The sequence below is a fragment of the Grammomys surdaster genome, unplaced genomic scaffold, assembly GCF_004785775.1.
Source record: "Grammomys surdaster isolate TR1022 unplaced genomic scaffold, NIH_TR_1.0 126546, whole genome shotgun sequence".
In the NCBI taxonomy this organism is placed as follows: domain Eukaryota; kingdom Metazoa; phylum Chordata; class Mammalia; order Rodentia; family Muridae; genus Grammomys; species Grammomys surdaster.
In genome coordinates, this window is record NW_021621338.1 from 11,246,116 (window position 1) to 11,266,634 (window position 20,519).

Here is a 20,519-nt window from a genome sequence, read left to right on the forward strand (position 1 = left end):
GGGGGGGTGGGTGGTGGGTCGGGGTGGGAGAGAGAGAGAGAGACTACTTAAATATTTAAAAATTAATAAATGATTTGGTATGTGCCCTGTTTCTGAAGCCCAGAGTGTGAGAAAGGTATGTGTTACACTTGTGAAAGCAGAGTGCTTCTTGAAGGTCTGTGCACTGGTGGAGAAGTAGCTTTCCCTTGCATGCTGCTCTATTAGTTTGGTACCTGTTTCCACATGTGGCAGCATACCACAAATGCTCTTGGTTTGTTCACAGATAATGTAAGCTATGATCTGTGTGAATAAACTGAAGTAGATTGTACACTAGCCACTTCAAAGTTGCCCTTTGTTTCTGGGGATTTGCATTTGTTTCTCTAAATGCCTCTTTTCCATTTGTATTCATTTTTCTAACCATTAACGGTAGTTCTCTGGATTTAGACATAGACTAGCTTTCTCAGAAACTGTGACTCTGAACTAAATGAACTCAGTACAGGGTATAAAATCAAGACATAAAAGTCTGGATGTTCTTATCTATAAACAACTGGCCTTACTGAAGAAGAAAGGAAACAATTGAATTTGCAATAGCATCAAAAAGGATGTGTAGAGACTAAATGGATGGCTCAGTGGTTAAGAGCATGCACTGCTGTTGGACAGGACCTGAGTTCTGTTCCCATCTATAGCCCCAGATCCCAAGGGTCCAGTGTCCTCTTCCAGGCGTCATGGACACCAGCCACACACGTGTTACACATTCATAATGAAGGCACTCATACATACTCATACGATCAGAAGAAAACAAATCTCTTTTGAAAAGACTTAGGAATAATTTAACCAAGGAGGTCAGCAGCCTGACCTTGAGCGCCCCTTAGAGGAGGAGTTCAAAGGGCACTTATGGTTATGTCAGAAGGATTCATGTTAAAATGCCTTTAGTAGCCAAGGCAATGCCTCTCAGGATCCACTAACCGTACAGGCAATTTCAGGTGTTTGGGCCATTTGGAACCCACAAAATGATTCCATCTTACGCCTGTCAAAATGGCTACACTCAAACACTCAAGTGACAGTGCCAGTGAGGTGGAGTAAAGGGGACACACCTCCACTGCTGGTGGGAGTGCAAACTCACAGAGCCACTTTGAAAATCAGCATGGCAATTTCTCAGAAAATTGGGAATTGATCTACCTCAAGAGGACTCTCTCTCCTACTGAAAAGAAAGTAACTTAGCTATGTTCATAGCAGCTTTATTGCTAAGAGCCAGAAACTGGAAACAAACCCAGATGTCCCTCAACTGAAAAGTGGATTAAAAAAAGAAGTGGTACATTGACACAATGGAGTATTACTCAGCTGTTAAAAAAAAATAACATCATGAAATTTCCTGACAAATGGATGGAACTAGAAAAAAAATCATCCTGAGTGAGGTAATCAGACCCAGAAAGACACACGATGTGTGTCTCACTTATAAGTGGATATTAGCTGTAAAGCAAAGGCAAATCATGCTGCAATCCACAGAACCAGAGAGGATACATAACAAGAAGGGCTTAAGAGGAGATATGAGGATCTCCCTAGGAGTGGGAAGTGAGATAGATGCTGAGGGTGGACTGGGAGCAGCCGGCGGCAGGGGGATCGGGGATGCAGGATGAGGGGAGGTAGAAGTCTAGTGAGATGAAACCCCATGGACTGTACTAGGTCGACACTGATGGAGTGACGAAGGCTCCTAGTAATGAGCGACAAGGAGCCTAAACCAGCTACCCTCACGGGGACTCCAGTCCAGACACAGAATCTCTGACCTGCAGTTCTTCCTACCTGCAGGATGTGTTGGTACCAGAGCCTAGCAAAATCCTCACCAGAGACACTAGAGGGGCTTTATCCAGCAATGGATGGGAACAGATTCAGAGTCCCACAGCCAAATATTAGGCAGAGCTCGGGGAGTTCTGTGGAGGAGGGGTAGGAAGGATTGGAGGAGCCAGAAGGATCAAAGATCCCACAAGAACATGACCCACAGAACCAACTGACTGGGACTCATGTGGGCTCACAGAGATCAGGGAGTCTGGTGGGGTCTGACCTAGGTCCCCTGCATATGCTAGGCTTGAGTAGCTTGGTGTTCTTGTGAGATTCCTAACGGTGGGAGCAGGGGCTGCCTTTGACTCTGCCTGCCTTTAGGACCTCTTACTGGGTTGCCTTGTCCAGCCATGATGTGAGACCATGTGCCTGGTTAGTGTAGCTTGCTATGCCATATTTGGTTGATGCCCCTGGGAGACCTGCTCTTTTCTGAGAGGAAGTGGAGGAGGGTGGGTCAGGAGGAGAGCGGATGGGGGATGGGAGAAGATAGGGAGGGAAATTTTCAGTAGGTATGAAATATATGAGTAAAGAATTTCTAAAAGGGGGGAACTATGTAACTTTAATGAAAATAATTTAAAAAGCGCTCGAATTAAAAAGAAAAATTTTAAGTGGAAAAGAATCAGACATCCAATATAGACCTCTGGACTCTATACACGTACCACATGTACACACACATGTGTACCGCAGACACCAAAAACTAAAAGAAATTGCAATGAGTTCAGCAAAATAAGGCTCAGAAATTAATGTCTCAACACAAACACGCAGCATGCTTGCATGTACGTGTGGGCAGAGCATTGCTAACCTAACCTTAGTTTTGACAGACTAAAATCACCAGCTAATGGCATTAAACCACTGAAGTTTTATATTTATGTTTTCCCTGGAGATTTAATTATTCATCCTAATTTTAGCTTATAACTTCATTGTAAATTGAGGCTGGCTTGTTAGTATAGCCATGAACCTTTTAAGAATTCCAAATGCATTTGATTAAGCAGTTAGCCTTACTCCCAGGGGCAAAGAATCTCAGAACCGTTGGGTAGGGAAGGCTGGAAACATCCTGCTTCCTGCCCTGGAATCAACCAGCATCCTGACCTGCCCTCTCCCCTGTCCCAGTCCACACACACTAGGTTACGAGGGGGCTCTCCTGTGTCAGAAGAACTTCACAGAGGCTTAAGCTTAGTCAAAAAGCAAGAATTAAACTTAAATTACTGAGCTTATTTTTATTTCCGATCTTAATCCACTTACTTGCACCGGAAGTTAAAGGAGGTTTCCTGGTTAAAGAGTCAGCAGCCCTGTCCACCTGGAGCGTGTCTTTGTCCTTCTTCCGCTGGTTTCCTCTCTTCTGTGCTTTAATACTATTGGATTGAGACACGCATACCTGCCTGCTCCTCCAGTAGGAGCTTTCAGGTCTGGCTCCTGCACTGGACATGAACTGACAGCGCAGTGGCTGTTACAGGTATCTTAAGGCAAATCCTGGTATTCAATGCTCTTATCTTTGCATACATAATTAACATTTTACTGATTTTTTTTCTGTGCTATTAACAGGCCAGGTAATTTAAATATGTAAAGCTCTCTGGGTGCTTGTTAAACCTAATTTGCAAGAGAAAGGCAATCATTATTTCTGAGTTATCCTGGTCTTCTTTAGGACCCTGCCTCCTCCCCACTTTGTCCCTGCAGACTTGAAGTTCAATGCATGTGCTGAGTGAGGCCTCCTTAATTTCTTTTATTGTGAGCCTTTTTATTTTATCTGGACTGCATCCTTTCAAGGCTTCACTTCAAAGTAACCATCCAAGGATGAAGCAAGCATCGTAAGTAAAAGCATTCCATGTATGAAGTACTAACAAATGGTTATCATTAAAGGGGTACCCACTCTATTGATGTTTGCCCCCAGCAAACATCAGTACTGAGGCACATGTTCCTGTAGCCTGCACGTCTTGTTTGTTTTTCTAGACCTAAATGAAATAAGATAGTAAGTATGGCCACCAAAATTGCCCGCTCGGCTACTCAGACAGAAGGGGAGCCAAACTTTAGCCACAAAAGGTCCTTCAGCCTTGCAAAACAAAAGTGTGTGTTGCCATCCCTCAGCCCCTCAGAACAGTGGAGGCAATGTTAAGAATAAGCTAGACAGATGATAACTCATTTACAAGTGAGAAAGTATAACTGCTCATGCAGATGTAAGTACAGGGATGGTGGGTTACTCCTCTTCCCCGCCCCCTACTGTGCTAAACATATAATCTCTATGCAAATCCAGGAAGCGTATTTATAACAGAAACAAATGTGGTGAATTATAGAAAAATAGGTGGAGATATTTTAAGTATTCATTAAGGCTTTCAGGGCAAGAGAATGACTTAAACATCATAAGGCTGCTATAAAAATAACTATTTTAGAATTTAAATGGAATTGTGAGATTTAGTTCACATTACCACATTTAATTTTGACGGCAAAATGCAGCCTCCAAAGCATATTCCAAATATGCTTTGGTTTGTGAAGCTGTGACTGCCCACCATGGAAGCATTTACAAATTAGGGCCTCTCCTCCCTCCCTCCCTCTTTTCTCTCTCCCTCTCTCCCTCCCCCCTCCTCTTTTGTTTAATGCAGAATTAAAAGTGACATTTGTATTTCTAGTACAAACTCTGTTATGGTACCTAGGCTCAGTGACAGACTACCTGTTTATCATGTACAAGGCCCTGGATTCACTCCTCAGCCCGCCCTCACACACACACACACACACACACACACACACACACACACACACACACAGAGTATTAGTTACTTTCTTGTTGCTGTTACAAACTACCAACAGAAGCAACTTGAGAAAGGAAAGTTTATCTTAGCTCACAACTCAAGGGCAAGTCCTGACACCTGGAGGATGAAGCCATTGGTCACATGGCATCCACTGTCTAGAAACAGAAATACATGAACACTAGTACTCAACCTGCTTTCTCCTTTCTATTCAGTCCAGGACCCCAGCTCATGGAGGAGTGCCACCCATAACAGGATGGGTCTTCCCCTCTCAGTTACCCCAGCCTTGGGAATCCCTCTCCTACAAGCCCGGAGGCTTGTCTCCTCGGTGCTTCTAGATCTTGTCTAGTCTATAGTAACTGTCACAAATGCTCTCATTCCCCTTACTGTATTTCTATGTTTCCCAGTGGCCTCTTGTTCTCTTTGAAGTCCATTCTTGTGGAGCAGGTGGCCTTAGGTAATATTGTACTAGGATGAGACTCTGAGCATGGGGGGGTGGGGGGTAAAATGTCTGAATCTGAAAGGGGCAACAGGCCTGGGAAATAGCCAAGTAGGAAGGGTTTGGGAGCAACCAGATGCAAGCTGAGCTCACCACTGTGTAGTCTGTCTGTCTGCAGTCATCAGGATGCTGGAGGGGTGTCTGGAGGCTGGAGGGGTGTCTGAAAGACTACTAATGGGCTTCTGTGGAAAAGGCTGGAAATAATGAACTAAGCTGGTAGAGATTGCGTAGCCACAAATATACTAAAAAAGCATTGGCATGCAATCATTAATCAGGAGAATTGTGCAATATGTGAACTATATCTCCTTGAGACTGGTTTTGTTTTGTTTTGTTTTGTTTTGTTTTGTTTTGTTTTGTTTTGTTTGTTTTGTTTTGTTTTGTTTTGTAGTATCTCTTTCAATATCTTGACATTTTTATTTTCTGGACTGCTTGCTGCATCGGAAGCTTTGGGCTATAGAATTTGAGTCAAGTTACATGTGGGTCTCTGGTTTTGAGCCACTATTGGGAAGTTTTGATTAACTAAGCCTAGAACTGCTACCAGTGGCTTTTAGCAAATGTGTCATCTGTGCTGAGCTCCAAGATCTGCCCTTAACTGCACACTCCATGGTTCACATCACATTGATTCAATGTGCTGACACAGAGACTTAACGACATCTTTAAAGTCTTAAAAGTATATATTGTATGTTGTTATTTATGTATTCGACTTTGTGTGTAATACATGTAGAAGCCAGGGATTGGTGTCAAATGTCTTCCTCAGTCTCTCTCCACCTAATTCTTTTGAGGCAGTGTCTCTTACTTAGCCTGGAACTCGCTGCTTCAGCTATACTGGCAGGCCAGAAGCCCCAGGGATCCTTCTGGGTCCCCTGGGATCACATGTCACAGTTTCAGGGGCTGGGGAGCAAATGTGTCCACATGGCTACAATTATGGTGAACACTTTAGCAGCGGAGCTGGAGCTGTCTCTGGCACATAACTTGTCTTTTGAGGTTGTGGCTAGTGTGTTTTCACCATTTACTGAGCAGTCTCAAGAGTGTTCCTCGGAAGCAGGCTTCCTTCTCTCCACACTGTCTGTGCTATCTCCCTGACTCGTGTTTTTCTGTCCCTGGACAATGTCTGGCAGATCCTGCAATGTTCAAGTCCCTTTCATCTCTTAAATGGTCTGTCTGATGAGTCCCAAAGCCATACTCAACTGGAACTATTTCCTCGTCCCTCTGTGTGACTCTCAGGTGCCTCTTTCCTCTCTCCAGGGCTTGGCTCCCCAGGGCTGGGAGCTGAGGGTTCTGCAAACGATGTCCCTGAGCCCACCTTCCCACAGTTACTGTCTTCCTGGCATCTTTCCTAAACCCTGACATGTCCTCCAAGCCTTCTGGTGATAGGGCCAGAGGCAGCATCACATCAGGAAGTTTCAAGCTCCCTTCCCAGCTCTCTGACCTTTCAAGACCAGATGCTGGCCCAAGCTCCTTGACCACCCCTTCTCCATAATGCTCTAGTAAATGCTTGGCAGCTGGCGGAGGCAGGGACTGAGAGTGAGACATACCTCTGTGTACATGAATCTATTTCACATTCTGCTAGGAAGAACATTAGTCCATGATCTGCAAACAAGAACACAGTGCAGTGCTCTTCATGTGGGTCCTATGTGGCCAAATGATTCTTCCAGAAAGCCCAGGCTGTTTTTCTTTCACTTGTTCTCTGCTTGCATCCCATGGCTGTGTCTGGTAAATGAATATAGTTTCTGTATGAGTGCTGCCTGATATTTTCATTTAAGAAATGAGTCAGAGTGAAGCCCAGGAGGACATAGGAAACTGACCTGTTAGTGTCAACACCATCCTTGTTCAGACATAGGCCCCTCTTACACACAATGCTGTTTTCTACTCTTGCAGTTACTACAGTTGGCTGCATTCTGAAACCTTTAAAATTCTAGAAATTAGCAGTTCACATGCTTTAAATTCCAGGCTGTTCTCCGTAGCAAGCTGAGACCTCACAAACTATGTATGCTGTGAACACTTCTCAGCCCTTCCTCATCCAATGGCTGCCCTCATCGAGGGTCAGCCGCCCTATTGCACGACTCATGCTCAGTCCTTATTCTGCTTAGTGATGACAGGTGTGAATGGTGAGAATAGGGGTGACAAGGAAGGCCACGTACACTCTCTCTGGTGCCATTGCCACCTTGTCAGCAAACATAGAAACAGGGTGTGTGTAGGCCTCAGTCCCATGCATGGTTTCAGGCCTTCCTGCATGTCTCAGAGGTGAGAGCTCAGCACCTATCACACTGCAGTATGATCTGCATGGTCAGCCTGTGACTCATCACTCACTAAGTCTAGGGCTGGCAGCCAACAAAGTGTTGGATCAGGCCCAGTCTGTAGCATATTCCAATATCAAGCTACCAACATGACCCTCATTGAATACTCAATTCAAACAAGAGGTCCTGAGACATGCTGGACTTTCCACCATGCCAGTGGGCACCAAAGATGAGCCCAGACAGAGGTAATAACAGGAGGCAGACAAACAATGGAGGGTGTGTGTAAGGTTCTATTGCCTTTGTTTTTAATATTATAAGTTTATATCATTTTACTTTTAATAATGGCTGTGTTCAAATTCCTACAAAGTTCAGAAGTGCTGCCCAGCAGATAGGCTACACACATCTCTGTCCCACAGTGATCTCCACCAGTCTCTGCCACTGGAGCGCCCTCTGCCTAACAGTGGCCTCTTGATACACAAGCAAGACAGCAGTGGTCCTGGGTGCAACTGCAAATCACCAAGCCGGCCAGCTGCCTGCACAGCTCACCTGACTCAGCCTCAGCAGGGGACCACGGTCAAGCTTCCCTCCCGCCTCCATGCCAGAGGTGCTGCCCTCCTGTGGAGTCACCTTCTCACAGCCTTATAGAGGAAAGAAAGCAGGGCACCTCCATAGCAGCACACACCTTACTCCCAAAGCTGGAGGCCCCAGCTTCCCCAGGCTTCCTGGCTCTCCCTTGCCTTGTGTGATAAGGACTTCTGGAGTCAGCTCAGACAGGGCATCTTCTTCCTAATTAGTCCCAAATGGAAATATGACTGTCTGTAGAACATGGAATTCTTGACACTTCTTTTAGTATCCTTAACCCTTACCTAATAACAGCAAATCTTGCTAGGTGTACTCAGTTTTACTTCTTATTCTCAATTTAAATCTAGTTTTAGCATGTCTGCCATTTAATTAAAATCATTTTCTCCTTGATGTGGATCTCAAATACCCACTAGAGGCACTGTGGTAAAGGCTCGGTCCCTGGCCCGTAGGCCTACTCGGGGGGAGTAGAACGTTAAGGAGACGGGGTCATTCGGGAGAGGTAGGTCACTGGGGACAGGCCATGCAGGGTACATGGGTTCCTCTCTCTCCCTCTCTCTCTCTCTCTGGATGCTGTGAGTCCCTTGAACAGCTTCCTCCACCCTCCACCTTTCTTCTGCCATGATAAACTGAGCCAACATATCACAGACACTACCATCAAGCAAGTACGAGCTGGAGCCGGAAAGGAAGACCCGTCTCCTCCTTCTGACTGAGGCATCATGTTACAGCAAATGAAGGTTAACAAGCTCGTTAAATCCCTCTCTGAGCTGTACACAGACACCCCTAAAATACATCTTTCAATCTTTCTGCCTTACATTAGACCCCTAATTAATAGTGTAAGTTCCACCAACATAGAAAACCACAGCTTTTGCTGATAACAACGCGATCCTTAATACTTTAACTGGCAGAGCAGGGGAATGCCAGAGTACTGCAGCATCCTGCAGATAGGCAGGAGCCTTGTGGCCCTGGGGGAGAGAACTTAATTGCTCCAAACCTGATCACATCAGTGTTCTGAAAGTTCAGAGAAGGAAAATTAGTGGGTATAGTACAGACTCACCCACCTACGTTCCAAAATCTACAACAGTGAAGTTCTAACTGGAGCCAGGAAAACAACAATCAGTGGTTGAGGTATAACCCAATACTATATATAAAGTATTTGGGCTCAAAGAGAGATTGCTTGAAAAAGAGGCCAGTGAGATAACCCATCAGGTAAAGGGCTCTTGCTGCCATTCCTGGTGACCTAAGTCAATCTCCAGGACCCACATGAGAACCATCTCCTGCAAGCTGTCCTCTGACCCACACACACATGCACACGCACGCGCACACACTCACTCACACATACACACAGTAAATAATAGCTAAAAAAAAAAAAAACCCACTCAAGTACAGATCCAGATGCACTCCACAGTTTTGTGTCTAAGTGGAGATGGTCCTTGTAAGCATGACATGACGCCAGAAAATATTAAAGAAAGATTGACTGCTTTCATCACTTTAAAATGTTAACCTATACATGGCAAGAGACCTCAAAACTGGATTAAAAGAGAAGAGATAACACCACAGAACAGGCGAGCAGAGCAGAGTGGACCTTAGACATGCATTAGGGTTTATTGTGGTTAAATACTGAGAAGTCTGCACTAAGGACAGCCTAAGACAAAGTTAAATGTTCCCATCATAATATGAACTTCTGTGATTCAAGAAGTAGGAAATATATAGGGGTTTAAGACTTTAGTAAACTTTGCAATTTTATTATTAAAGTGTGTGTGTAGGATGTGGTGTGTGTGTGTGTGTTTGTGTGTGTGTGTGTGTGTGTGTGTGTGTGTGTGTGATTACTATGTCGTCATATCGTTTCTTAGCTCTGGGAGCTGCTGTGTGACCCATCTGCATGTGCAGCCAAGAGAAAGTGCAGGGTTTGGGTCCATGTGTGCTAGTACAGGTTGCTCTGGGCAGAGATGGTGCTGTCAGTCAGCAAGCTTTTCTTCTGTTCCAATAGAGACAGGAAGGTAAGGGCTTCTCTCTGGGTTGGCTGTTGGTGGCAATGAGGTGTTAGTGAGGCTGTTCTATGCTGGTGTGCCAGCTTTTTGCCCTAATGTTCCTGTGCTTTTCCTGCCTTGCCCAGTCATTTTGTCAGCTGCCCATCCCTGACTTGCAGTCAGCCAGCTGCCACTGGTCATCAGCAAGCACTTTCTGGGAATGTTGTAACTGCAGCAGACACTAGCAAGACCTGTTTTGTTCCCAGAGTCTTGTTTAGCACAGGGCAGCTATTCTTCCCACCCACAGGAGCACTTGTGTAAATACTATGTGGACAGTCCCAAGCTAGGGACATCTCTCCTCAGCAGACTGCATGCCAGGCGTGAACTCGGCCTTGGGTTCAGTGTCCAGCGCAGTCCCACATCCCTAAGGACACTTACCACACTTAAAGGTAATTTGTGTGTGTGTGCGTGTGCACGTGCACGTGTGCGTGCATGTGTGCGTGTGCATGTGCGTGTGTGTGTTAGATATGACTGTGACCTGTGCGACCATGGTATTTTTGAGACATTGTTGCTGTGTAGCCCAGGGTGGCCTTGAATTCATGTGTGTCCTGCCTTAGCCACCTGTGTCCTGGGATCACAGACATGTGCCACCCTGCCTGCTTTGTAGTGTTAGTTCTCATAGCAAATAATCAGAATCAAATACGATCGGTGGAGAATGGGAAAACAAACACCTGCTGTGGTGGGATGAGCGCCTGTAGCTATTAAAGGTGATGAACTTGATCTGTGCCTGCATCTGAGAATCGCATCCACTGCAGGGGACAGCAGAAGGCTGAAGAGATGCCTCAGCCGTTCAGAACACTGGCAGCTCCTCCAGAATAGTGGCTGACAACTGCCTGTAACTCACTCAGCTAGGCTATGTGTGGGATGGACCAAGTGTGTCACTAACACAAGATCTGTAGAATGTAGCATGTGTTCTGAGGGACCCTCAACTTTGCGCTTTAAGCTGCCCGATCCTGGAACAAGTCATTTAATCCAAGACAGCAAAACAGCACCACTGTTTGGGCCCCACAGTCAGTGCCTGGCTTCAGCTTAAAGACCACAGTTTTAAGAAGTAGCCTAGCCAGTCTGCACCAAGTGATGTCTGCTTTGTTGCTGCTCTGGATTGTGGTTCCTGGCTGGGTGGGGTTGAGGAGGTAGTGTCAGTGACGTCGACGTTTGAAGGAGGGTCACAGAAGAGCAGAGCAAGCCCTTAGGCTGTTGACTTCTGTGGTCCGAGTGAATGTTGGAACTGGCCTCTTCCTTGAGGTAACGAGATAACTCAGGCTGGGTCTTAGTGGGACTTCTGATGAGGAACCTGATATTCCTGTGGCACCTGCCTTGCTTGGTCACAGACAGTGCTGACCACAGGTGTCCTCCACAGTCTACTGGTTTATATTCGCCATTCACTCTTGCTGCCATTCTCCTGTTAATCCCTTTTCGGGTAACTGCTCTGATAAACCCACATTTTCAACACCAAATATAGAGGAAATAAACTTCAAGGAGAAGAATGAAATGGGAAAACCAGAGTAAACTGGATGAATGACAGACTCTCTGGAAAGCTGCTGATGCTGGGAAATTGCTTTCACTTTTTTCCCAATAAACACAGAGGCACCCCCTCCCCACCACATGCACATGCATGCTCGCGTGCACGCACGCACGCACACACAAACACACACTGTGGCCAAGGGCAGCAGGCTGGCTGCAGGCCCCCCTGAGTCCCTTGCTCCACCTGTGATTCCCTTTATCTAGCTTCTTCCTCCTGCCAGCCCCTGGGAGATCTACAGGGGGTTTGTTAAGCAGTTATCAATATTTCTGTAATACTGGGCCGTGTGGACTTGGAATGAAGAAGGGAGGAGGCATTCTCGCTCCTGTTTTGTCAGAGGGAAGGACAGCCGCCACTTATGTCCACATTCCACTTAGCTGTGGCCATCTTTACAGGGTTCAAGAGCCATTGCTGTGGGGAGAACCCCACATCCATCGGGCAGCCCCCTCCCACAGCCCACCTGTGCTCTCTCAGGGCATAAGACCAGGGGAACAGCCTGAGATGTATATGGCGAGGACAGGGAGAGAATGAAGCTTGTCAGGAAGTGGGTATTGGTAACACAGAGGTAGATAGCTCATCTGCCAGTCAGAGAAGCTGCCGTGTGGGCATTCAAACAGCTGTGAACGTAAACTTGGGCCAGTATTCAGGGCACTCATCCCTGATGTTGTCCTGGACAGACACACTGGTGTTTACTGACTCCTGGCTCTCTTCTCTTCCAGCTGACCCTCTGGTGGGCAGTATTGCCACACAGTATATGACCAACAGAGCTGAGCACGACCGGATGGCCAGACAGTGGACCAAGCGGTACGCCACCTAGGGGCCTGCGTGTGCCAGCCGAGTGCAAGCACATTCACCAAGTGCATCAATAGCCCACCTGCCCCTCCAGACCTCCGTTCTGTTTCCTGTTTTTATTAAAATTTAAACTGTTTTGTGATGGTATGTCATTTGTCCCTCCTTCTTCCTGCCGCCACCTCCTCCCCTTCTCTCTGGCCCTCTTTCTCCCTTTTATTCCCTTTTCGGTTTCTGTTAACTTGAAAGATTTGGGATTCCCCCACTGTAGTGTGGATGGGAACTTCTGTTTTAAGTACAAACCATGTTGGAGCTGTGCTAGTAAGACCTTTCATACAGAACTTTGTGTTACTATATGGTTTGGGTTTTTGTTGTTGGTTGTTTGTTTTATCTTTTCTTTTTCTTTTATGTGCTCTTCGGGGAAAACACACGTTCAGAAATATATCTCGTTTCTACTTAAATGTAGTGCTTAGGGTTAATTTTTTGTACTGAAGTCTTTATTGGTGGGTGCATGCTACTGGGAACAAGGTTTTGTACAAAAGGTCCAATCAGAATCACTGTGCATTACTGAGACCCTGTCTATCACAAGCCTTCTGTCCCCCACACAGAAGACTGTCAGATTGAACAAAATAATATGTATTTTGATTTCCTTAAGTGCTTGTAAATTTCTTAGGGACCTGCCACTTTTGACTGTGGATCAGTTGATGTATACTTGTATTATTAATGCCTAAATAAATCACTGTGGCGGATCAATGCCCTTCTGCACCAGCCTCTGCTTTGTGTCCTAGTGACCTATGCAGCCCCACATGCACTGAGGCTGCCCTCTTCCCAGTTTGCTAGTTTTCTGTGTGCTCTTTACCTCAGATCATTAAGGCTCTTTGTAGGAGAGCTGCTTATTAGCACGTGGGATGTCTCCAGCTGCCTGCTGATTTCATGGTCATTTTACATATTGGCCTGCCATTCTTTCTGTTAGAGCCATCTTTATTCAGCAATGACAATATGACCGTAATAACAGCCTGCTTGTGAATGTGCCGTCTAAGCTGATGGCTGCACCCAGAAACTTTCACGTTCATTGTTCTTTTTCTTAAATTTGTGCTTGTTGTGTGGCCTTCGCTCATTCTTCCTTTTCCTCCATAATTTTGGTATAAGCAAACTCCTCTGTGTGGGTCACGGTCACACAGTCAACGGCAGGCACAGTGGCTCAGTTGCTGAGGATTGCATCAGTGTGTTGCCAGAGACAGAGGGAGCAGTGTGGGTCACAGTCACAGGGTCAGTGGCAGGCATGGCGACTCAACCCTTAGATGGTAGCGGTGTGCCACTTGAGACAGAGGGAGCAGTGGTCCATGCTGGGTTTAGCACTGCTTTGCAGGTGCCGTTCAGACTCTGGCTTGGCTCTTCTGCCAGTCAGTACACTCCATTAAATAACATCTTTACTGCTAAGTGGTATAACTGATGAAGTCTCACACCTCTCCCTACTTCAACGTGTAAATATCTATTTTAAAATATACTGGTTTTGTTAGTTGTAAGTGATTAAGATTTTTAAGTAAATTTAAATATTTGAAATGGTAACTTTTAAATTTTATTTTATGTACATGGGTACTTTACCTGCACATGTGTCTGTGTACCGAGACCAGGCAGTGGCGGTAGAGGCAAGAAGAGGATATTGGGTCCCCTAGAACTGGTTGAGAGCTATGAGGTAGATGCTGGGAATTAGATCTGGGTCCTCTAGAAAAATAGCCAGTGCTCTGAGCCACTGAGATATCTCTCCAGCCCCTTGAAATGATACTTTTAAGCCAAAGTTCCTATGGGTATTTTTTAAAATTTATTTTTATTTCTGTGTATGTGTATATCTGTGTATGTGTATATCACATGTGTGTGGGTGCCCACCAAGGCCAGAAGAAGTTGTTGAACCCCTTGGTGCTGTCACCATCAGTTGTGAGCTGCCTGGTGTGGGTGCTGGCATAGCAGCCAGCTCTCTAACTGTGGAGTGGATCTCCACTGCCTTCTGCTCTCTTTCTCATAGTGATTTGAGCATGCCTTATCTAAAATCCTGTCCCCAAGTCCCAGGACTCTGCCACCACTGATGAATTCTGTCACCTTTGTGACTAGCGAAAGGAGCCACCGAGAGTTCACCCACTCCAACAAACCTCTGCCCAGCAGCCGTTGCCAGGTATGACTGTGGGTTTGCCAGTCCCTAATATAGACCAGATAGTAGGACTAGACCAGTTCTTTCTTTACTATAAAACACTTACAATTAACATACCACAAGAAGTCTTTTCAGCTGCCAAGATGCTTCACTGTGCATGTTTATTTTTACTCGAGGCTTAGAACTCAGACAGGAAAACATTGAGCTTCTGTAAAGTTTGTTTTGACTGATTACAGTAGTCCCTGGCTGCTATGGTTTGTACAGTATTTGCACTACTTGCCTATCTCTGAAAATGTCAGCTCCATTTGGCATATATTTTAAATAACACATCAACTATATTACACTCCGCATTTCCTACCTGCTCTGCTTCTCGTTACTTGACAGTGTCTATTGGGGTTGCAGAGATGGATCAGACCTTAAAAGAGGATACTGTATTGGACCTGGGCTCTGCTCCTCAACCGTTATGCAGCACACAGCTGACTATAACTAACTCCCAGTGACTCAGCACCCTCTCCTTGCTAGCCTCCGTGTAGACTCAACACTCACCACACATGCCAACAAATAAAAATAAATAAATAAATCTTTTTTTTTTTTTAAGAAAAAGAATGTTATCTCAGAGGCAGAGATCCAGACAGTTCTCATAGGAAATCCTGTCCCACATGTGTTTGCTTGCCTAGAACCATTTGGGGTTGATGCCAATCAGATATGAAGAGATGATAAACCGTCCCTCATCTTTGTGAGTTCTAAACACTTCATGTCAAACTGATCGCCTGTGCCCTAAGCATGTGAAGGCTAGGGAGGCTCCAGAGAGACCCATAGACCTGAGCAGATCCCAAGTGTGCATTCCACATACCAGGGCAACCTAGTCACTACAGACAGCGCAATCTCAGAAGGCTTTGGGAACTGCTTTTCAAATGAGATTGGGGAGTCATTTGCACCCAAAGTACTGAACAGTCTTGCTGAAAAATATGTACACTATATTTCGATACATAAGGTTGTTGGGTTTTTTGGTTGTTTTGTTTTTGTTTTTGTAATCTAAATCTGCTAAGTTTTCCAAACAAACTACTGGTAGTTGTTTTGTAGATCTGTTAAATCAAACATTGGCAGACCCTCGGTGAGGCAAGACTATCAGTCATTAACAACATATTTATTATTTATTGATCTAAAATCATTCAGAAGGTTGTACCCTTAATGTACAAACAAATTACAAATCAACAGACATTCTTTGTCCTACAGGAACCCATTGAGGGGTATGAGTGCAAACATAGAACATCTTAAAATCTGTGGATTAGACCCAGAAGCTCACACGTACCAGGCATGCACCTTACCTACCGCTGAGCAACATCCTGGCATTAGGATTCTGTTGCTGTGATAAAACACCATGCCCAAAAGCAACTTGGAGAGGAACGTGCTCATTTCATCATCTGACTTACAGGTCATCGTAAAAGGAATTCAGTGCAGGAACTCAGGTCGGGAACTGAACCAGAGACTATGGGGGAATGAATGCTGCTTCCTGGCTCTGGGCACCACTCACCCCAGGACAGTACACCCACGGGGCCCTTCCTCATCAACCATCAATCAAGAAAATGAGTCTTCATTAAACCATCTCCTCAGGGCTCGGGGAACTCTGCAGAAGAGGAGATGGGTTGTAAGAGTCAGTGAGTACAGACTGACACATATACGAACTCCAGAGACCATGCCAGCAGGTAGGGCCTGCACAGGTTCAAGCTAGATGGAGTCCCAGCTCGGAATGGAGAAGTAGACATGAACTCCCATCCCTATCTAAGAAGCTGTCTCCAAATGTTCATTGCTTACAAAGGAAAATTAGTTTTCTCCAAAGGAGTCTCACTGAGTATATGAAGCACACTTCAGTAGGCCACATGCCCAGCAGTGGTGGCCAACACAAAACAAACTCAATGATACTTTTGTAGATTTTCTGTCTCATGTTGCTTTGTTTAGGCTTTTTAAAATCTTACTAGTCTTTTTCTTGTATATTATGTTTTCCAATTTGTGTGTGTGTGTGTGTGTGTGTGTGTGTGTGTGTGTGATATATTTATAAAGAGATTCACTCTATAAGTTCTGTTATTCTAGAGAACTCTAACATGGCCCTATCTCGGTTTTCTGTACTGTTTATGGGAAAGGGTTGTGGAACCTTACCTGACAACCTGTGTAACAACCTGTAATCCCACTTAGCAATGCCATCTCAGCTACCTTTAAAATTTAGCTGGGAGGTCAGAGTTTGCAACAACAATAACACTCTGGATTCTCCTAAAATAGTCCGTCAAGCTCCACTGGCAGAATCGTAAGTGCCTTCCACCAGGTGCTTAGGAGCACAGACAACGCAGCAGGAGTCTCCGGAATTCACAGTGCAGGAACAGTGTTCAGGGGCAGGGGGAGGTCATGGTCTTCTGGGACAGCTGCCAGCCTCTGTGCTGAAATTGCGTAGGAGTAAGATGAAGCCGTTCCTGTCTGCTCAGAACAACAAACCAATAAATGAAGGTGATGGCCACCATGAATTGTGACAGCTCTGATCTCCTACCTGCATGCCACCGAACAGTCCCCAAGCGTTGTGATTTACAAGCTCTGAGAAGCCAAGACAGTTAAAAGACTTTTGATGAGAACCCCTAGAAGCTGTCTGAGTCCCTGAGAGCCCTCATTAGCTATAGCCATATGTGAGGAATTTATTCAAAACCCAAGCATGACACTACACTCTTCCTTAGATATAAAACACATGCCCATACTAAAGATCCCCCAAATTCCCTTGTGGTTTTTTTTTTAAGATTGTGTGCATGCATGCGTGAGTGTGTGTGTGTGTGTGTGCGTGTGTGTGTGTGTGTGAACATGAAGTGGAGAGGGTGTCCATGGAGGCCAGAACAAGGCCATGATCCCCTGGAGCTGGAGTTACAGGCAATTTTGTGTTTTCTGTCAAGTCTTCTGAAAGAGCAGAAAATGTGATTACCTCAGCTGCCCTTTAGCAACCACTCCCATGTTTTTGGTGTATCAGAGTAGCCTTATGGGACCAGATTTAGACTGATGGATTAGAGATAAATGGTAGTGTCTCATTATTGTTTGAGGGGTTTTTTTAGTAGTTATATGTGAGGAAAAAATAGATTTGTTTATTTAGAAATCATTTTTCCTAGCACTAATTTGCTAAGTCACAAGATTCATGTGTTTGAGGTCAGCATGGTCTACAGAGTAAGACTGTGTATATAGAAAAAAAGAAAGAAAATAAGAACTGCAATTATTTTTCATATGTCAAAGTTTATATAAAATTAACTTGTATTAAAGGTAGGATTATATTTTTAAAAATCCCATCTTGCTGAGTACTACAAAATTAACCTTTAAACAGATAAATTCACCTCCCTGGTTTTTATAATTTGTATTTGGCTTATTTTATAAATCATGGAGGACCCAGAGTGAATGGGGTTCTCACAATACCCACTCCCCCACCCCCAGGTGAAGAGCTATAGGCAATTAATGGCTGCTGAGGAGAGTCAGCAGGGATACGGTCCCTGAGAGTTATCCATCCCGAGTGGTCAGCCCGAGGCACTTACACATGCACTATATGTTCTCAGTGGGGAGGGTGTATGTGTGTGAAAATAATATAGTTAGGAAAAGGTGCCATGAGGTAGAGAGGGAGTGGGTGGTACAGGAATCGTTGGGGGGAGGAGAATGTGGGATGGAAATAATGTGAGTACAAAACTCATGTAAGAAATTCTCAAAAAGTAAATGTTTAAAACTTACTTAGCTAAGAGAGAGAAAGAGAGAGAGGAGGGCAGAGCATAGAGTGAATATTCGGTCCACAGACATGAAGGAAAGTCACAAATCAGAACTATTTAAGAGGAATGGAGAAAAAAAGTTTTACTTTTTCTTAAAGCGGGATTTTTTTCAGGATGATAATATTACTTGTGGTAAAAATTTGAGAGTGTATTTGAGGAAGGATGAAATCAGAAGTATAATTCTAAGACAAAAAAATCTGTAAATAATCCCTCCTACCCATCCTCTTACAAACAGAATCATAGCCTGAGCCACCGAGCTAGAAAACTGTGCTGACTAGTTTTAGGTTTTAAGTCAACCTGACACCAAGTAGAGTCATTTGAGAAGAGGCAGAACCTCAGTTGATAAAATGCCACACTGAGAGGCTTATGGGCAAGGCTGAGGTGAATCTTCTCAATTGCTGAATGATGTGGGAGGACCCAGCTCCCTGTGGGCAGTGCCTCCCCTGGACTGGTCATCCGTCATGGTATAAGGAAGCAGACTGAGCAATCCATGAAGAACAAGTCAGACAACAACACTCTGCCGCGGCCTCTGCTTCTATTCCTGCCTCCAGGTTCTTACCTGACTTCCCTAGATGATGGACCACAAGGTGGAATAAACCTTTTCTTCTTCAAGTGGCTTTTGCTCATGGTGTTTGATCACAGCAATAGAAACTATAACTAAGACAGAACTGTTTCCTGTGCCCTTCTGGTAGTTGCACAAAAAGAAGTGGTCTCAGTCCCTCCATCCTTCCTAGAGCCTCCTGTGAAAGATCAAGTTCTGCCCTAACTCAGGAGCTGGGCTGTGCTGTTCTGCTTTGATCAGCAGATTAGTAAAGATAGCATGTGCCTGTCTAAAGCCCTGGTTTCTAGGACTTATGCTTCCCCATTTTAAAGACCCCACTCACTCCCCTGACAATGACCCCAGATCAGGCTGCTGGAAGATGCAGAGTCACATGGAGAAGAACTGAGACCATTGTAAACCAATCAACCTGCAGAATGGAGAGACCAGCCATTACCTATCGCCTGCACATGACAGGTGCACACCTCAACCCAGCCAAGACCAGGGAAACTGTCCTAGTCACTCAGTGGCATTGATTTCAGCCATTTGGAGTGTGTTGGTTGCACAGAAATAACTAACTAAAGCATAGAAGAAGGTTCTTTTTTTTTAATTTATTCTCTAATCTTTTTTTACAGTCCAGACTTTATCCCCCTCCTGGTCCACCCTCCGACTATTCCATATCCCACACCTCCTCCTCCAGTCACCAAGAGAATGTCCCCACCCCCACTCCACCAGACTTCCCACTCCCTGGTACCCCAAGTCTTTCAAGGGTTAGGTGCATCTTCTCTGATTGAGTCCAGACCCAACAGTCCTCTGCTGTATCTGGGTTGGGGGCCTCATATCAGCTAGTGTATGCTGCCTGGTTGGTGATTCGGATCTGAGAGATCCCAGGGGTCCATGTTAGTTGAGACTGCTGGTCCTCCTATAAGGTCGCCCTCCTCCTCAGCTTCTTCCAGCCTTTCCTGAATTCAACCACAGGGGTTCAACCAGCTTCTGCCCATTGGTTGAGTGTAATTATCTGCAATATCTGCATCTGACTCTTTCAGCTGCTTGTTGGGCCTTTCGGAGGACAGTCATGATAGGCCCCTGTTTGTAAGCACAGATGCTATGGTGATACCATCAGTAATAGTGTCAGGCCTGGGGACCTCCCCCTGAGCTGGATCCCAATTTGAGCCTGTTGTTGGACCTCCTTTTCCTCAGGCTTAGAAGAGAGTTCTTATCAAGTGGGGAGGGCAGACTCTAGCTCTCAGACTTGGCTTCTCCCTCATCTCTGTAACTACCTGTGTGACTGTGCCAGCTTTTGATCGTGCCACCAAGGGAAACATTGAGACTGAACAACAACAAGAATACTGCTCAGTTTCTGGTGTGCTGAGCTCAAGGGTTTCTGAGTATACAGCAGGCAGAAGGGGCAGCCACTGGTCATCCCTACCTCCTCAGTGGGGCTCCTATCCAGATCCCAGTCAGAAGAGAGAGATGTATCCCAGAAAGAATGCTCCTTGGAGAACTTAGATTGTGTGGATGAGAAGGAAAGATGGAGCCAGTCTTTGTGGGGTCTTTGCAGTTAGCCATGTGACCTATCACCCATCCTGCCTGGGATGTCCAGATGACATTTTGACTTCCTAATTGGAGCTAGGGCTGGATCACATGCCAGGCAATGTTTTGCACCCCCCAACCCCAGCTCAAAATGCTTATTTCTCAAATATTCTATAGAACTGAAGAAAATTAAAGATGGCCACTGGTATGAGAAACACTCTGAGGATTATGGGAGGATGTAACAAGTGGAGATACAGGCAGAGTCGAGAGTAGAACTGAGGTCATGTGGAGCAGCCTGAGGAAGTATGGGATCT

At 45.3% G+C, this 20,519-nt stretch overlaps 1 protein-coding gene across 1 annotated transcript in view; it reads left to right on the forward strand.

Annotated features, from left to right (window-relative positions):
- Positions 1-12,962, forward strand: part of LOC114614974 (ubiquitin-conjugating enzyme E2 E2) — a 274,943-nt gene extending 261,981 nt beyond the window's left edge. The window contains exon 6 of the mRNA XM_028760602.1: positions 12,140-12,962. Coding sequence (XP_028616435.1) covers positions 12,140-12,237 — 98 coding nt within the window. The 3' untranslated portion in view covers positions 12,238-12,962. The remainder of the gene's footprint in view (positions 1-12,139) is intronic.
- Positions 12,963-20,519: the final 7,557 nt, after the last annotated feature.